The sequence below is a fragment of the Narcine bancroftii genome, chromosome 4 (assembly GCF_036971445.1).
Source record: "Narcine bancroftii isolate sNarBan1 chromosome 4, sNarBan1.hap1, whole genome shotgun sequence".
NCBI lineage: Eukaryota > Metazoa > Chordata > Chondrichthyes > Torpediniformes > Narcinidae > Narcine > Narcine bancroftii.
Genome location: NC_091472.1, coordinates 196,684,653 through 196,698,743, shown reverse-complemented (window position 1 = coordinate 196,698,743; position 14,091 = coordinate 196,684,653). Strand labels below are relative to the sequence as shown.

General features: G+C 37.4%; 1 protein-coding gene across 2 annotated transcripts in view; it reads right to left on the bottom strand.

Moving 5' to 3' along the window:
* Positions 1 to 14,091, bottom strand: part of piwil1 (piwi-like RNA-mediated gene silencing 1) — a 113,702-nt gene that overhangs the window by 55,485 nt on the left and 44,126 nt on the right. For both annotated transcript variants that reach the window (XM_069933560.1, XM_069933559.1), the window contains 3 exons: positions 11,928 to 12,049; positions 1,997 to 2,077; positions 1,360 to 1,557 (listed from right to left, as the gene is read on the bottom strand). In XM_069933560.1, coding sequence (XP_069789661.1) covers positions 1,360 to 1,557; positions 1,997 to 2,077; positions 11,928 to 12,049 — 401 coding nt within the window. The remainder of the gene's footprint in view (positions 1 to 1,359; positions 1,558 to 1,996; positions 2,078 to 11,927; positions 12,050 to 14,091) is intronic.

Below are 14,091 nucleotides of genomic sequence, written 5' to 3'. Positions count from 1 at the left end.
TAAACTACAGTTTTCCTAGGATAGTCGAAAAAACAGCTTTTAACCTTGACTGTAACTATAGACACATTCAAAGGAATGTCAACAAATTTCTGTAGCAGCTAGAAATTTCCACTTGCTAGAACTGGCAAAAATGACCTACATTTTAACCCTTACAGTGGTGTCATCTGCAAACTTGCACAAAACTTGAGTTAGACCTCATTTGGGAGTGAGGTGTGCAGTTCTGGTTACCATACAGAGGGAAGGATGCAGGTTAGGACAAGGGCAATCAAAGGCGGCACAATTAGTGCAATGCTATTACAGCACCAACAACTTGAGTTCAAATCCGGCGCTATCTAAGGAGTTTGACATTCGCCCCATGTCTGTGGATTTCTTCCAGGGCCTCTAGTTTTCTTCCACATTTCAAAATTCACAGGGGCTATCGGTTAATTGGGGCATTTGAGCGGCACAGACTCGTGGGCTGGAAGGGCCTGTTATTGTGCTGTATGTATTTTCTTTTTTTAAAAATGTAGCAGTGTTGGAGTGATGCAAGAGCTTCACCATGGTGTGGACAAGGAGAGGATGGACAAACAGATCGCTTTCTCTGCAGCAAAGGCTGAGGGATAACTTGGTAGAAGTAGGTACAATTATGAAAGGCATAGATAGGGCATCGTCAATTTCCCCAGGGTAGAAATATCAAATTCTAGAAAACAGATTTAAGGAGAGACAGGAAAGTTCAACAGAAATATGGAAAGCAGTATTTTGTTTCAATAAAAGAGTGATAGGTGTCCAGGATGCACTGCCAGGGAGGTGACAGAAGAGGCAGTTGCAACATTTAAGATGCATTTACCAAGAACTGAACAGGCAGAGGACATAGGACACAGACCATGCATAGGTAAATGGCATTAGTTTAGATTGACATGGTTACCACAGACTTGGGGGGGGGGGGTGGGGGGCAAAGAACATTCCTGTGCTGTTCTGCTCTGTTTTCTATGGGAAAATATGTGGCAGATGCAATATAATGTAAATATATGTGAAATTATCCTGTTGGATAGGAAAATAAATATTATCTAAATTGTGATGGGAAACACTGATATAAAAAGGAACCTTACATACGTCACTGATAGCAAACATGCATGTAAAGCAGGCAGTTAAGTTGGCCAATGGCAAAATGGCATTCATTCTGAGATCCTTTGAATGCAGGAGCATTAATCCTTTTCCCTGGAAATATATAGGAGCAAATCAAAATAATCCCCTTGTTCAGACCAATGAGCTCTAAATATGAATATTCCTTTTGCACCATGTTTGCTTAGCTCTATCTCCACTCATTCTAGATTATTGAAATTCAGTTAAATGATTCACACTATACAACGTGCACCATACCTGGTTAGAACTATTAATCCAACCAGTTCCTTGGAGCATGCCTCCTGAAACCGATGTTCACCAAATTGTGCATATAGCTGATACACAATGTCATATACAGTTTCACTGCGCAGAATCTTGTGACTGACATCCGCACAAAGCATGACATGGTTCTCATACTGAAGAATCGAAGTGATATAACCTGGCCAAACCATGATTCTATTGGAGAAAGGAGTAAAATAAGTGCAGTTTGAATCTTTCATTAAAAATGTTTCTATAATGCTTTGATTTCTTTAAATTTAGGCTCCATGGATAAATACAGCCAATTTTTGAATCCATATTCAAATTCTGACATCTGGACAACTGCCAATTTGTAGAAAACACTCACAACTTTGTACTGAAATTATTTGCTCCCACCCAGGTAGTTACTTCAATGATTGGTTGAGGAGGGCAGTTGGTGGAAGAGAAATAGTGCTAAAATTGACTAGCTACCAATATAATGAACACAAGTAGGAACAAGTACAGTAAATTAAAATGACTGAATTACCCACTACAACTATAACTGATCCATCTCAAGACTACACAATTTCGTACGATTTCCAAATGCAAAGTCAAGGAAGATTGAGACGTTAACATTTGACACTGCTGTTACACATACCTGTGCTGTGGAATCATTACAGGATCCTTAGGATTGTAGTAATGCCGGCCAATTTGCTGCAAGGACATAATCTTTAAAAGTCTGAAAGGGGAAAAAAACACTTTTGAGAATTCAATGGGTTTTTGGAAATGTAACTATAATAAATTATTTGTAAAAGTTATAATAGCTGATTGGAAAAAGTCTTCTGCCTAAGAGCAACCTAGTGAAGAAATGAATGTATAGTGCTGTAAGCTGCTGAATGAGCGACACCAGTCTTCATATCCAACATAATGTAGGGTCTCAATCCAAAACAGTGAGTTCTCACACAGGTGCCACTAGACCCTCAAAATTTTGTATTTTGCTCCATATTCTAGCATCTGCAGTATGTGTCTTAACATCCATCAAACTACATTCAAACCATCTCAATTTTACTAATATAAGTGGGACTGACATTATGCATAGTGTTTATTAGATATTATTCACTCACTTCTTTGCAGTAGGATCATTTTCAATTGGGATTTTTGTCTTTTTGGTATCAAAGAGGGGAAAAGTAACGTGGGCATATATTGAGTTGAATAAGTCCAGAGCAAATATTGTATAAATGGAACTATGGAGTTTTTTTTTTAATAAAAGGTAGAAAAATACCAATTTTAAAATACTTGTTTCGAATATAGAATGGGATACATCTAGAAAGAGGTGCAAGAAATTATCAGTTGACTCATTTGACTTTAAGACAAAATAAGCTTCTTTCATTTACAATGAATAATTCTTTATTTGACACTTGGTATGAAAAAGGTATACAGAGAATTCGAGATTGTTTTAGAGGTTCAATTTTCATGATATTTGATCAATTAAAGGAGAAATATGGGATATCGCTGTGGTGCGCTATTAGACAGAAGCAAACACACAAAACCGAAGAGATTGTACAACAGGCTTTAATCGGCAAAGACATCCACAGAGCAGGGCTGGCTGTGTTGCTGTAAACTCTGAATGAGTCTTCAGAGGGCTGGCTCAGGCTTATATCCCGGAGAGTGATTGACACCCAACCGGGTGGGGCTTGATCCATTCAAGTCGGCTGATTGACAGCCAGCCATGTGTTGTCCTGTTCCCCCATACTCTTCTGCAGGTACAGAGGTTGCCCCCTGCAGTAGGCACCACAATCGCAATATATAATATTTACATATTATCAATTAAGATCATATTTGAAGAAAATAGGAAGAATCGAGACTTCCAGAGCATAATTTGAATATGTTATAACAGATACTTTTATTATTCAAAGGTTTATATCCACTATGTAAAATAAATTACAAGAAACAAAGTAAAAAGATCTGTATAAAACTAAATTGAAATGGGATCAAGACTTAAATATACTAATTCAAGAAGAAATATGGATAAAATTAGGTGGAGACAGTGTAACTAATACACTAATTAATCAAATGGTTCAATACAATTTTTTTTACATCAAATGTATTATACACTGTTGTATAAATTTAACCTATTCAATGTTTTAGATATTAAAAAGGTTGGTAATGTTTTGCATTCATTATGGAAAGGCTAAGATTTTTGGAAAGAATTGTGTTGTGCTAGAGAAGATATTAAAAGTAAAGGTTATTGGGTAATATGATATTAAGTTGGGGCTAGGCAAATATAAAGAGTCTTTTTGAGTTTAGCAACAGCAGTAGTGAGAAAGTGTGTAGCTAAAATGTGGAAAATGGATAGTAATGTAAAGATAGAATAGTTTAATGAAATAAAACATTGACTCCCATTAGAAAACAAAATACTTACATGAGAGATGATTATGACAAATTTTGTTAAATGTGGGAGCCAAAAATGAGATTATGGATATAGATGAATCCAGACCTTTTATTCCAACTCTCCACTCGAAAATATGGTATTTACATCAAGAAATATATTATGGTATTATAAACATAATTACATTCATAATTATGTATGTGTTTTCTTTCTTTTTTCTATCTGTAGGAGTGGGGGAAAATTGAAAATTATTTAATATTTATTGTGTAATGATATTGCAAGTTAATTTGAAATGTATGTAAGATACTAATAAATAAAATTTTCAAAAAACATTGGTTTTATGGGAAAAGCCAGAGTGTGGTAGTGGATGAATGCAGATGACAAAGAGAGGTGGACAGTGAGGAACGTTTTTTTTAAGGTTGCAGAAGGATCTGGACCAGCTAGAAAAATAGACTGCAAAACAGATGGCATTTAATGCAGACAAGTTTGGAAGAACAAACCAAGGTAGGACATGCATGGTAAATGGTAGAGCTCTGAGAAGTGTGGTAGAACAGATATCTGGGAATTCAGATACACAATTCCCTGAAAGTGGCAGCATAAGTAGACAAGATCAAAGAGTTTTTGGCACATTTGGCCTTCATAAATCGTATCATGTTCAGGAATTGGGATGTCATGGTAAAGTTGTACAATACATTGGTGAGGCCAAACTTGGAGCATTGTGCGTAGTTTTGGTCATGTAACTACTGGAAAGATACATTATCATTAAGATTGAAAGAGTACAAGAAGATTTATTAGGATGTTGCATGACTTGAGGAAGGGAGTTGCATGGAAAAGTTAAATGGGTTTGGACTTTATTCCCTGGAGTATAGAAGAATGAGAGGAGATTTAACTTAAAATCATGACAGGTAGAGTAAATGCAACTAAGTTTTTTCCACCGAGGTCAGGTGAGATACAAACCAGAGGATGTGGGTTCATGGTGAAAGGAGAGAAGTTTACAGGTTACATTCGGGGGAATTTAACATTTAAGAAGAATTTGGACAGGTACATGAATGGAGTGGTATGGAGGGCTATGGACTGGGTGCAGGTCAGTGTGACTAGGCAGAAAAATAGCTCTACTCAGACTAGAAAGGCTGAAGAAACTTTCTGTGCTGTACCTTTCTATGGTTCTGTAGAATTTCTTCAGAGTGGTAGGAGTATGGAGGAGTCACGTGATGGAGTAGTGGCCGGACGGTGAACTCCAGCCCTCTCCAGAAAAAACAAAGGAAAACACAAAGGCACAAAAATAAAAATTAAAGTAAAGTGAGTATAAAGGTGGAAAGAAGATGGCGACGAAAAAAGAAAAATCGAAACCAACGGTAAGAAGAGAGGAAGAGAAGACAACGGAAGAAGAAGGAGAAGGCCTTACCTGTTCGAAGAGGCCCGCGGTGGAGAGAGAAACCCGCTCCCGAGTAAAAGTGCGCAACCGTGCATGCGCGAGGAGTTGCACATGCGCGATGCGCATGCAAAAAAACACACCGACGGGAGGGGTGACCAGCTGGGGAGTCGATCTCCACAGCCGGCAATGACAGCTGCAGAACAGCTGCAGCAAGAGGAGAACATAGAAGACAACGAAAACAAGAAAGAAGAGAAAAGGACAACAAAGAAACAACAGATGGCCAACCCAGAGGAAGAAGACGACGAAGAGGAAGAGTACAGTGAAATAGAAGAAGGGAAAGGCAAGACAAAGGATATACTTTCTCTTATTAAAGAATACATGGAGTCATTTAAAGAATGGCAAGCGCAAGAATTTAATGATTTAAGAAGAAGAATAAACAATACAGAAGAGAAAATGAATAAAATAGATATGACCTTATCAGAAATGGGAAAAAGAATGGACAAGGTGGAAGAACGAGAAGCAGCAGTAGAAATGGAGGTAGAGGACTTAAAAAAGAAATCAGAGGAATCTAATAAAAAAGTTATAGAGACACAAGAACTGTTAGCTCAGAAAATAGATATAATGGAAAATTATAACAGAAGAAATAACAAAGATAGTGAGCCTTAAGGAAGATGAAGAAGGCAAGAATATGAGAGAGTTTATAAAAAAGATTGGATCCCTAGGATCCTAGGATGTCCAGAACTACAGCAAGAAATGGAAATAGAAAGGGCACATAGAGCATTGGCCTTTAAACCACAGCCACAACAAAAGCCAAGATCTATTTTAGTAAAATTCCTAAGATATACTACAAGAGAAAAGGTACTGGAGAAAACAATGGAAAAAGTAAGAGAGAACAACAAGCCACTGGAGTACAAAGGGCGAAAAATCTTCATTTATCCAGATATAAGTTTTGAACTCCTGAAGAAGAGAAAGGAGTTCAATACAGCAAAGGCGATTTTATGGAAGGGTATAAATTTATACTAAAGCATCCAGCGGTATTGAAAATATTTATTCCAAGACAGCAAAACAGACTATTCTCGGATCCAGAGGAAGCACGAAAATTTGCAGAACAATTACAAAATAGACTGAGAGATGAAGACATGTAACGAGAGTACAAAAGACTGCGAACTAAAAATACACATAAGTTTTGAACTCCTGAAGAAGAGGAAGGTGTTCAATACAGCGAAAACGATCTTATGGAAAAAAACTATTCTCGGATCCAGAGGAAGCAAGGAAATTTGCAGAACAACTACAAAACAAACAGAGAGATGAAGACATGTAATAAGAGTAAAAATGACCACGATTTATATGTATGTGGGTAAAGAGGTATATGTGTGTATATGTATAGTGTGCATACATGAATGTATCTGTATTTAGAGGAAAATATAGAGAGTATAGACAAGAATTAATAAGGGAAGGAAATGGAATAGAGGGAATAAGGAGGGAATTAAAAGAGTGACCTTTGTTACATATGAAAAGTGAAATCTTTTCTGGGGGGGCTGGATGGGGAGGAGTTACGGTCACTGCAAAATCAGCTGACACTTGCGAGTGAATTCGCAAATCCAAATGGAGAGGGGAGATGTGGTTGTCCGACAAGGGATAAAGGACAACTCAGGAGGGGAAGGGGAGATTGGGGCTAAAGAAGTTTTAAATAGGAGAATAAGGAAAATGTTTGATGTTTTAGGAATGTTGTCTTATAAAGGTTTCAAAACAAGAAAACAGAAATGGATAAGAAGGAAAGGTAATGATGGAGAAACGGAAAGGGAAGATAAACAAAGTATAAAATGGCTACGTTGAACTATATGATTTTAAATATTAATGGAATACATAACCAAATTAAAAGGAAGAAACTGCTAAATTTACTGAAAAAAGAAAAAATTGATATAGCATTTGTGCAAGAAACACATTTAACTGAATTGGAGCACAAGAAATTAAAGAGAGATTGGGTAGGACACGTAACAGCAGCATCGTATAATTCAAAAGCAAGAGGAGTAGCTATATTAATTAGTAAAAATGTGCCATTTAAAATAGAAGAGGAAATAATAGATCCAGCAGGGAGATATGTAATGATAAAATGTCAGATATATTCGGAGTTTTGGAATCTACTCAATGTATATTCACCTAACGAAGAAGATCAAAAGTTTATGCAAGATATCTTTTTGAAGATAGCAGATACGCAAGGGAACATATTAATAGGAGGGGATTTCAACCTGAATTTGGATTCAAATATGGACAAAACTGGGAAAAAAATTAACAGAAAAAACAAAGTAACCAAATTTATAATTAAGTCGATGGAAGAAATGCAACTTTTGGATATATGGAGGAAACAACACCCAAAGGAAAAGGAATATTCATATTACTCGGCTAGACATAAAACATATTCAAGAATAGACCTATTTTTGTTATCAGCTCGTATGCAAGATAGAGTAAGAAAAACAGAATATAAAGCTAGAATACTATTGGACCATTCACCCTTAATATTGACAGTAAAGTTAGAGGACATCCCTCCAAGAATGTATAGATGGAGATTAAACCCCATGTTACTTAAAAGGCAGGATTTTAGAGAATTTATTGAAAGACAAATTAAAATGTATTTTCAAATAAATACGAAATCAGTGAAAGATAAGTTTATACTATGGGATGCAATGAAAGCATTCATTAGAGGGCAAATAATAAGTTATGTAACCAAGATGAAAAAGGACTATAATCAGGAAACAGAGCAGTTGGAAAGGGAAATAGTAAATATAGAAAAAGAATTAGCAATGAAGGAAGATACAACTAAAAGAAGAGAATTGGCAGATAAAAAAATAAAATATGAAACACTACAAACATATAAGCTGGAGAAGAATATAATGAAGACAAAACAGAAATATTATGAACTAGGTGAAAAAATGGACAAAATCCTAGCATGGCAGCTTAAGACAGAACAAGCTAAGAAAATGGTATTGGCATCAAGGAAAAAAGACAAACAAATTACATATAATCCAAAAGAAATTAAGGAAAACTTTAGAGAATTCTATGAACAATTATACCGAACTGAAAACAAAGGGAAAGAAGGGAAAATAGATGAATTTCTAACTAAAATTGAACTACCAAAACTACAAATAGAGGAACAAAATAAATTAACAGAGCCATTTGGAATAGTAGAAATACAAGAGATAATAAAAAAATTACCAAATAATAAGACACCAGGAGAGGATGGATTCCCAATAGAATTCTATAAAACATTTAAAGACATTAATTCCACCCCTCCTGGAAGTAATCAACCAGATTGATAAAACACAAAGCTTACCAGATTCATGTAAAACAGCAATAATTACAGTAATACTAAAGCAAGGGAAAGATCCACTCACACCAGCGTCATATAGACCAATATCTTTACTTAACACAGATTATAAGATAATAGCTAAACTATTAGCAAACAGATTAGCAGAGTATGTACCGAAAATGGTAAATCTAGACCAAACTGGATTTATCAAAAAAAGACGCACAACAGACAATATTTGTAAATTTATTAACTTAATTCATGCAGTAGAAGGGAATAAAGAACCAACAGTAGCAGTTGCTTTAGATGCAGAGAAGGCCTTTGACAGAGTAGAATGGAATTATTTGTTCAAAGTATTGCAAAAATTCAGTTTACCGGAGAAGTATATTAATTGGATTAAAGCATTATATAAGGGACTGTTAGCGAAAGTGACAGTAAATGGACATGTATCAAAGCAATTTAACTTAAGCAGGTCAACACGGCAGGGATGCCCACTATCACCTTTATTGTTTGCGTTAGCTATAGAACCACTAGCAGAATTGATAAGAACAGAAAATAATATAAAAGGGATAAAAATAAAAGACAAGGAATATAAAATCAGTTTATTTGCGGATGATGTTATAGTATACTTAACAGAACCAGAACTATCAATAAAAGAATTATATAAGAAATTGAAGGAATATAGAGAAGTGTCGGGTTACAAGATTAACGTAAATAAAAGTGAAGCAATGCCTATGAATAATGCGGATTTCTCAAAATTTAAGAAGGAATCCCCATTTAGATGGCAAATGCAAGCAATAAGATACCTAGGTGTACAAATAAACAAAAATCTCGGCCAACTATATAAACTCAATTATTATCCACTAATGAAAAAATTACAGGACGATTTAGAGCATTGGAAAGATTTACCACTAACACTAATAGGAAGGATAAACTGTATTAAAATGAACATTTTTCCAAGGATATTAAACCTATTTCAGGCATTGCCAATACAACTGACAGAGAAATTCTTCAAGGAGTTAAAGAAAATAATAAGGAAATTTTTATAGAAAGGGGGGAAACCGAGGATAGCACTAGATAAATTAACAGAATGGTATAAACAAGGAGGCTTACAACTGCCAAACTTTAAAAATTATTATAGCGCCGCACAATTAAGATACCTATCAGATTTTTATCAAACAAGGGAAAAGCCAGATTGGACTAGATTAGAATTAGATAAAATAGGGGAAAAGATACCTCAACACATATTATATAAAAGGGATGAAAAATTGGTACAACATAGAAGTTCTCCAGTATTACATCATCTACTCAATATTTGGAAGAAGATTCATGTAGAAAGAAATAAAACAAATTATCAATTACCAAAACTAATATTGACGCAAAACAAGTTACTCCCTTTTACAATAGATAACCTTTCCTTTAGAGAATGGGAGAAAAAAGGGATTAAAAGAATAGAAAATTGTTTTTCAGGAAATAGATTCTTATCCTTTGAACAAATGAAAGATAAATACAATATAACTCAAGATACAGTGCTGGCATATTACCAATTGAGATCCTACTTGAAGGATAAATTAGGAAGCAGTTTGAGTTTGTCAGAGGGAAGTAACTTTGAATATGTGATTACAGATACAATGATAATCAAAAGATTTATAACAAATATGTATATTAAACTGCAAGAAAAGGAGAATGAGGAAACAAATGGTAAAACTAAACAAAAATGGGAACAAGATTTAAATATAAAGATAAAAAAGGAAACATGGGAGAAGTTATGCTCTGGAACGATGAGAAATACGATAAATACGAGGTTACGTATGATACAATATAACTGGATACACAGGCTATACATTACACCTCAAAAGTTAAATAAATGGGACCCAACAGTATCTGATAGATGTTTTCGATGTAAAAAAGAAATGGGAACAACAATTCATGCAATCTGGACATGAGAAAGTAGAAAAATTTTGGGAAGATCTAAATCAGATATTAAATAAAATAACAGAAAACAATATACCAAAGAATCCAGAGATCTTCCTCCTAAGTAACATAAAAAACAAAGAATTTGGAATTGATTTGGAGGATGCACAAAAAAGATTTGTTAAGATAGCTCTAGCCGTAGCAAAAAAATGTATTATGTCAACCTAGAAATTGGAAGATAATTTGAAAATACAACAATGGTATATAGAAATGAATAAATGTATTCCATTAGAAAAAATAACATATAGTTTAAGAAATAATATTGAAATATTCGAACAAATATGGGAGCCTTACATGAAACACAATAGCGAAAACCTACCGGGGACAATCACTACCCAAGTTAACGGAAGGAAAAGGAAATGAAAAGAATGGACTCAGTGGAATTTCTGGTGTATTTTTATTGAATGACAACATTGTCTGACTGGTTTAATGTATCCTAGATTTTGTACCTTAAATGGACGGGAGGGGGGAGGTAGGGAGGGTGGGATGGGAGGAGGGGGGGGGGGAGAAAATGGCACTGTGTATGTGTGAAAAGGAAAAAGTGTGTATCATGGTTAATGTGATTTATGGTGTGAAAAATAAAAAAATTTTTTAAAAAAAGTGGTAGGAGTATGGAAAGAGCTGCCAGTTGAAGTGGCAAATGTGGGATAAATTTTAACATTTTAGAAAAATTTGGACAGATACATGGATGGGGATGGTATGGAATCAATGTGTCAGTGGAATTAGGCAGAATAATAGTTTGCCACAGTCTAGAAGGGCCAAAGGGCCTGTTTACTGTGTTGTAAAGTTCTATCGTTCTCGATAATTCAAATGGAACTTGTTTTGAATAATGCTGAAGCCCTCTCCGTCTCAAACTTACAAGGGACTCTTAACAAGTATGGCCCACATTGAGAAACCATACACATAGGAACTTTGTTCATAGGACAGACATCTCTAGAAAGACTGCTATTTGTTATCCAGCTATAGTGGTCTCTGAACTGAAGAGGTATTTAAGAGTCAACCACATTGGTGAATCTGGAGTCATCTATAGGGCATACTTAGCAAAAGCAGGAGATTTTCTTCCCTGAAGGATGTTAGTAAACCAGAGGCTTTTTAACAGTTCCTTTTTTTAAAGTCAGTAGCATTTAAATCCATATTTATTCATTCAGTTGAATTCAAAGTCTTCAGTTATTTTATGGGATACAGACAAGTACATCAAGTGATCCAATCCTCAAGTCACCATGCTACTACATCCTCCATATCTTTGAACAAAGTAAACACACACAATAACACAACACTTTAAAAATAGGTTTTTCCATAGCATCTTGGTCAGCAAATGGTTTTGAAGCTGCAAATTTGTAAATCAGATTTTATTTCCAATAGGAAAGATGCTAACAAGTTTAGTGTAATTATTAATTGGCTAATACAATCTCAAAGCTCTGCAATACAAATAGCCATTACACCAGTCAAACCTGCATCAAGTCGACAATTGGGACTACCTAATCTATCTGCATCATCCTTAAAGGATGCTAAATGAAAAAGATGAATAAACATTTATCACCACTTACCTCCTGAACACAATGTTGTAAAACTGAAGGCATGTTGGAGAGGTAGGAGGCAATTCATTGGTCAAGGTAACTGTTACTTGCACATTTTGGCCATCACGAGTCTGGCTGAGTAATTCTGTGACCTCAAGGTGAAAAGAAAGTCTCAAATATTATTTTAAAAATTGTTGCATTAAGACTCAAATATTCTCAACAGACTTCAATTACTACCACTATTGATGGGCATTCACAAGTTCAAGAGCTGACTGAAAAAAGTTTCCTGCCTAATCTCCAACAGGTGATGGGCTGACTGCATACAATGATAAAAATCATACTACTACTGCCAGAAACAGAGATCATCTTAAGCGATGCTTGTATGGTATACTTATTCATTCAATTTTATTTTTGCAATAGAATTTTTCCAGCTGATTTGGTGTACATTTCCTGCCCCTCATATGGACTTCAGTTAAATTCGGATGAAGTCCTCTCTGCCTTGAACTTTTTGACAGTGCAATTTCATTATTATTGTGATCCACTGCAGCAGCAGTAAGCAGACACAAACTTTAAGACTGTACAACAGGCTTTATTTGGCTAAAAGTCTCTGCTACAATAGTGGCTGTGATGGTGGCTCCCGAGTGACTGGCTCGGGAGAGGCTAGCACAGGACTCTATCCTGGTCAGGTAATTGACAGCCAGCCGGGTGGAATTAGCCCCCTAGGGTTTATTCAGGTCGGCTGATTGACAGCCGACCAGGTGTAGTCTGTCCTCCGGTGGTCTTTCTGCAGGTACAGAGATCGCTCCCTGCAGTAGGCTAGAGGTGTATCACCACATTGACCCCCTTCTTCAAAATTGTCCTGGGGGTGTGGTTGTGTAATAGTCCCAGGCGGTGCTTACATATTACAGATTAGATGGTCCGGTGTCTGTCAGTGTCTCTGTGACTGTTGCAAGGTTACCTCCTGGTCAAAAGTTGGCGAGGGTGTGCTGGGTGCCTGAGGGCCAGTTGAGATGGTTAGGATGGGCGCCAGAGCGGTTGGTGTGAAATAGTGTGGAGTGGTCGGGTCGGCCTGGATCGGCAAGAGGGGAAGGCGCTGGAGGGGCGCGGGAGATAGGTTGACCCCCGAGTCACGGATGCCCGAGGTAGGAAGGATGCGTTGGGTCGGCGTGGTGGAGGCTGTGCTGGTGTTGGTGTCCCTGTTGGAGCCAGATCCCTGGTTGAGACAGTGTCCTCCCGGCCACTAGGGTACCTGATGTAGGCATAGTTGTGATTGGTGTGAAGGAGGAACACAGGCTCGACCATGGGGTCAGCCTTGTGGGCCTGTGCATTTTTACACAGGAGCACCAGTTCCGGAGATGTGAGCCATGCTGGGAGGGACATTCTAGTCGCTGAGTTCCTGGGGAATGAAAACAGGCATTCGTGAGGGGTCTCGTTTGTTGCCATGCACAGGAGCGACCTGATGGCATGGAGCACCTCAGGGAGAATGTCTTGCCAGTAGTCCATGGACCAGCCTTTGGACCTGAGGGACAGGAGGACTGCCTTCCAGATCACTCCGTTTTTGCGCTCCACCTGCCCATTGCCCCTCAGGTTATAACTAGTCGTGCGACTAGTTGTGATGTCCCACGCTACCAAGTACTGGCACAGCTCCTCACTCATGAAACTGGACCCTTGGTCGCTGTGGATGAACACTGGGTAGCCGACAAAGTGAAGATCTGTGTCAGTGCCCTCATGATGGTGGCTGTGGAGGTGTCTGGGCAAGGGATGGCAAAGTAAAAACGGGAGTACTTGTCTATCTCTGAGAGTAAGTAGAAGTTTCTGTTTGTTGAAGGCAGGGGGCCCTTAAAGTCAATGCTGAGGTGTTTGAAGGGCCATTATGACATGGGCCTGGGGTGGACGTAAGAAACAGGGCTTGCATTCCCCACAGACCTGGCATGCCTCAGTCATGGTCTGGACTTTCTGACAGTATATGGGAGGTTCAGTACTTATGAAATGGTACAGGCATGCCACGTCCGGGTGGCAGAGAGATTCGTGGAGTGCCTGCAGCTGGTCGGCCTCGGCCAACACGTAGATCTGGGATAGGGCGTCGGGGAGTTGTTGAACTTCCCCAGTCGATACTGGATGTCGTAGCTGAAAGTTGCCAGCTCGACTTTCCAGTGCAAGATCTTGTCGTTTTTGATCTTGCCTTTATGGGTGA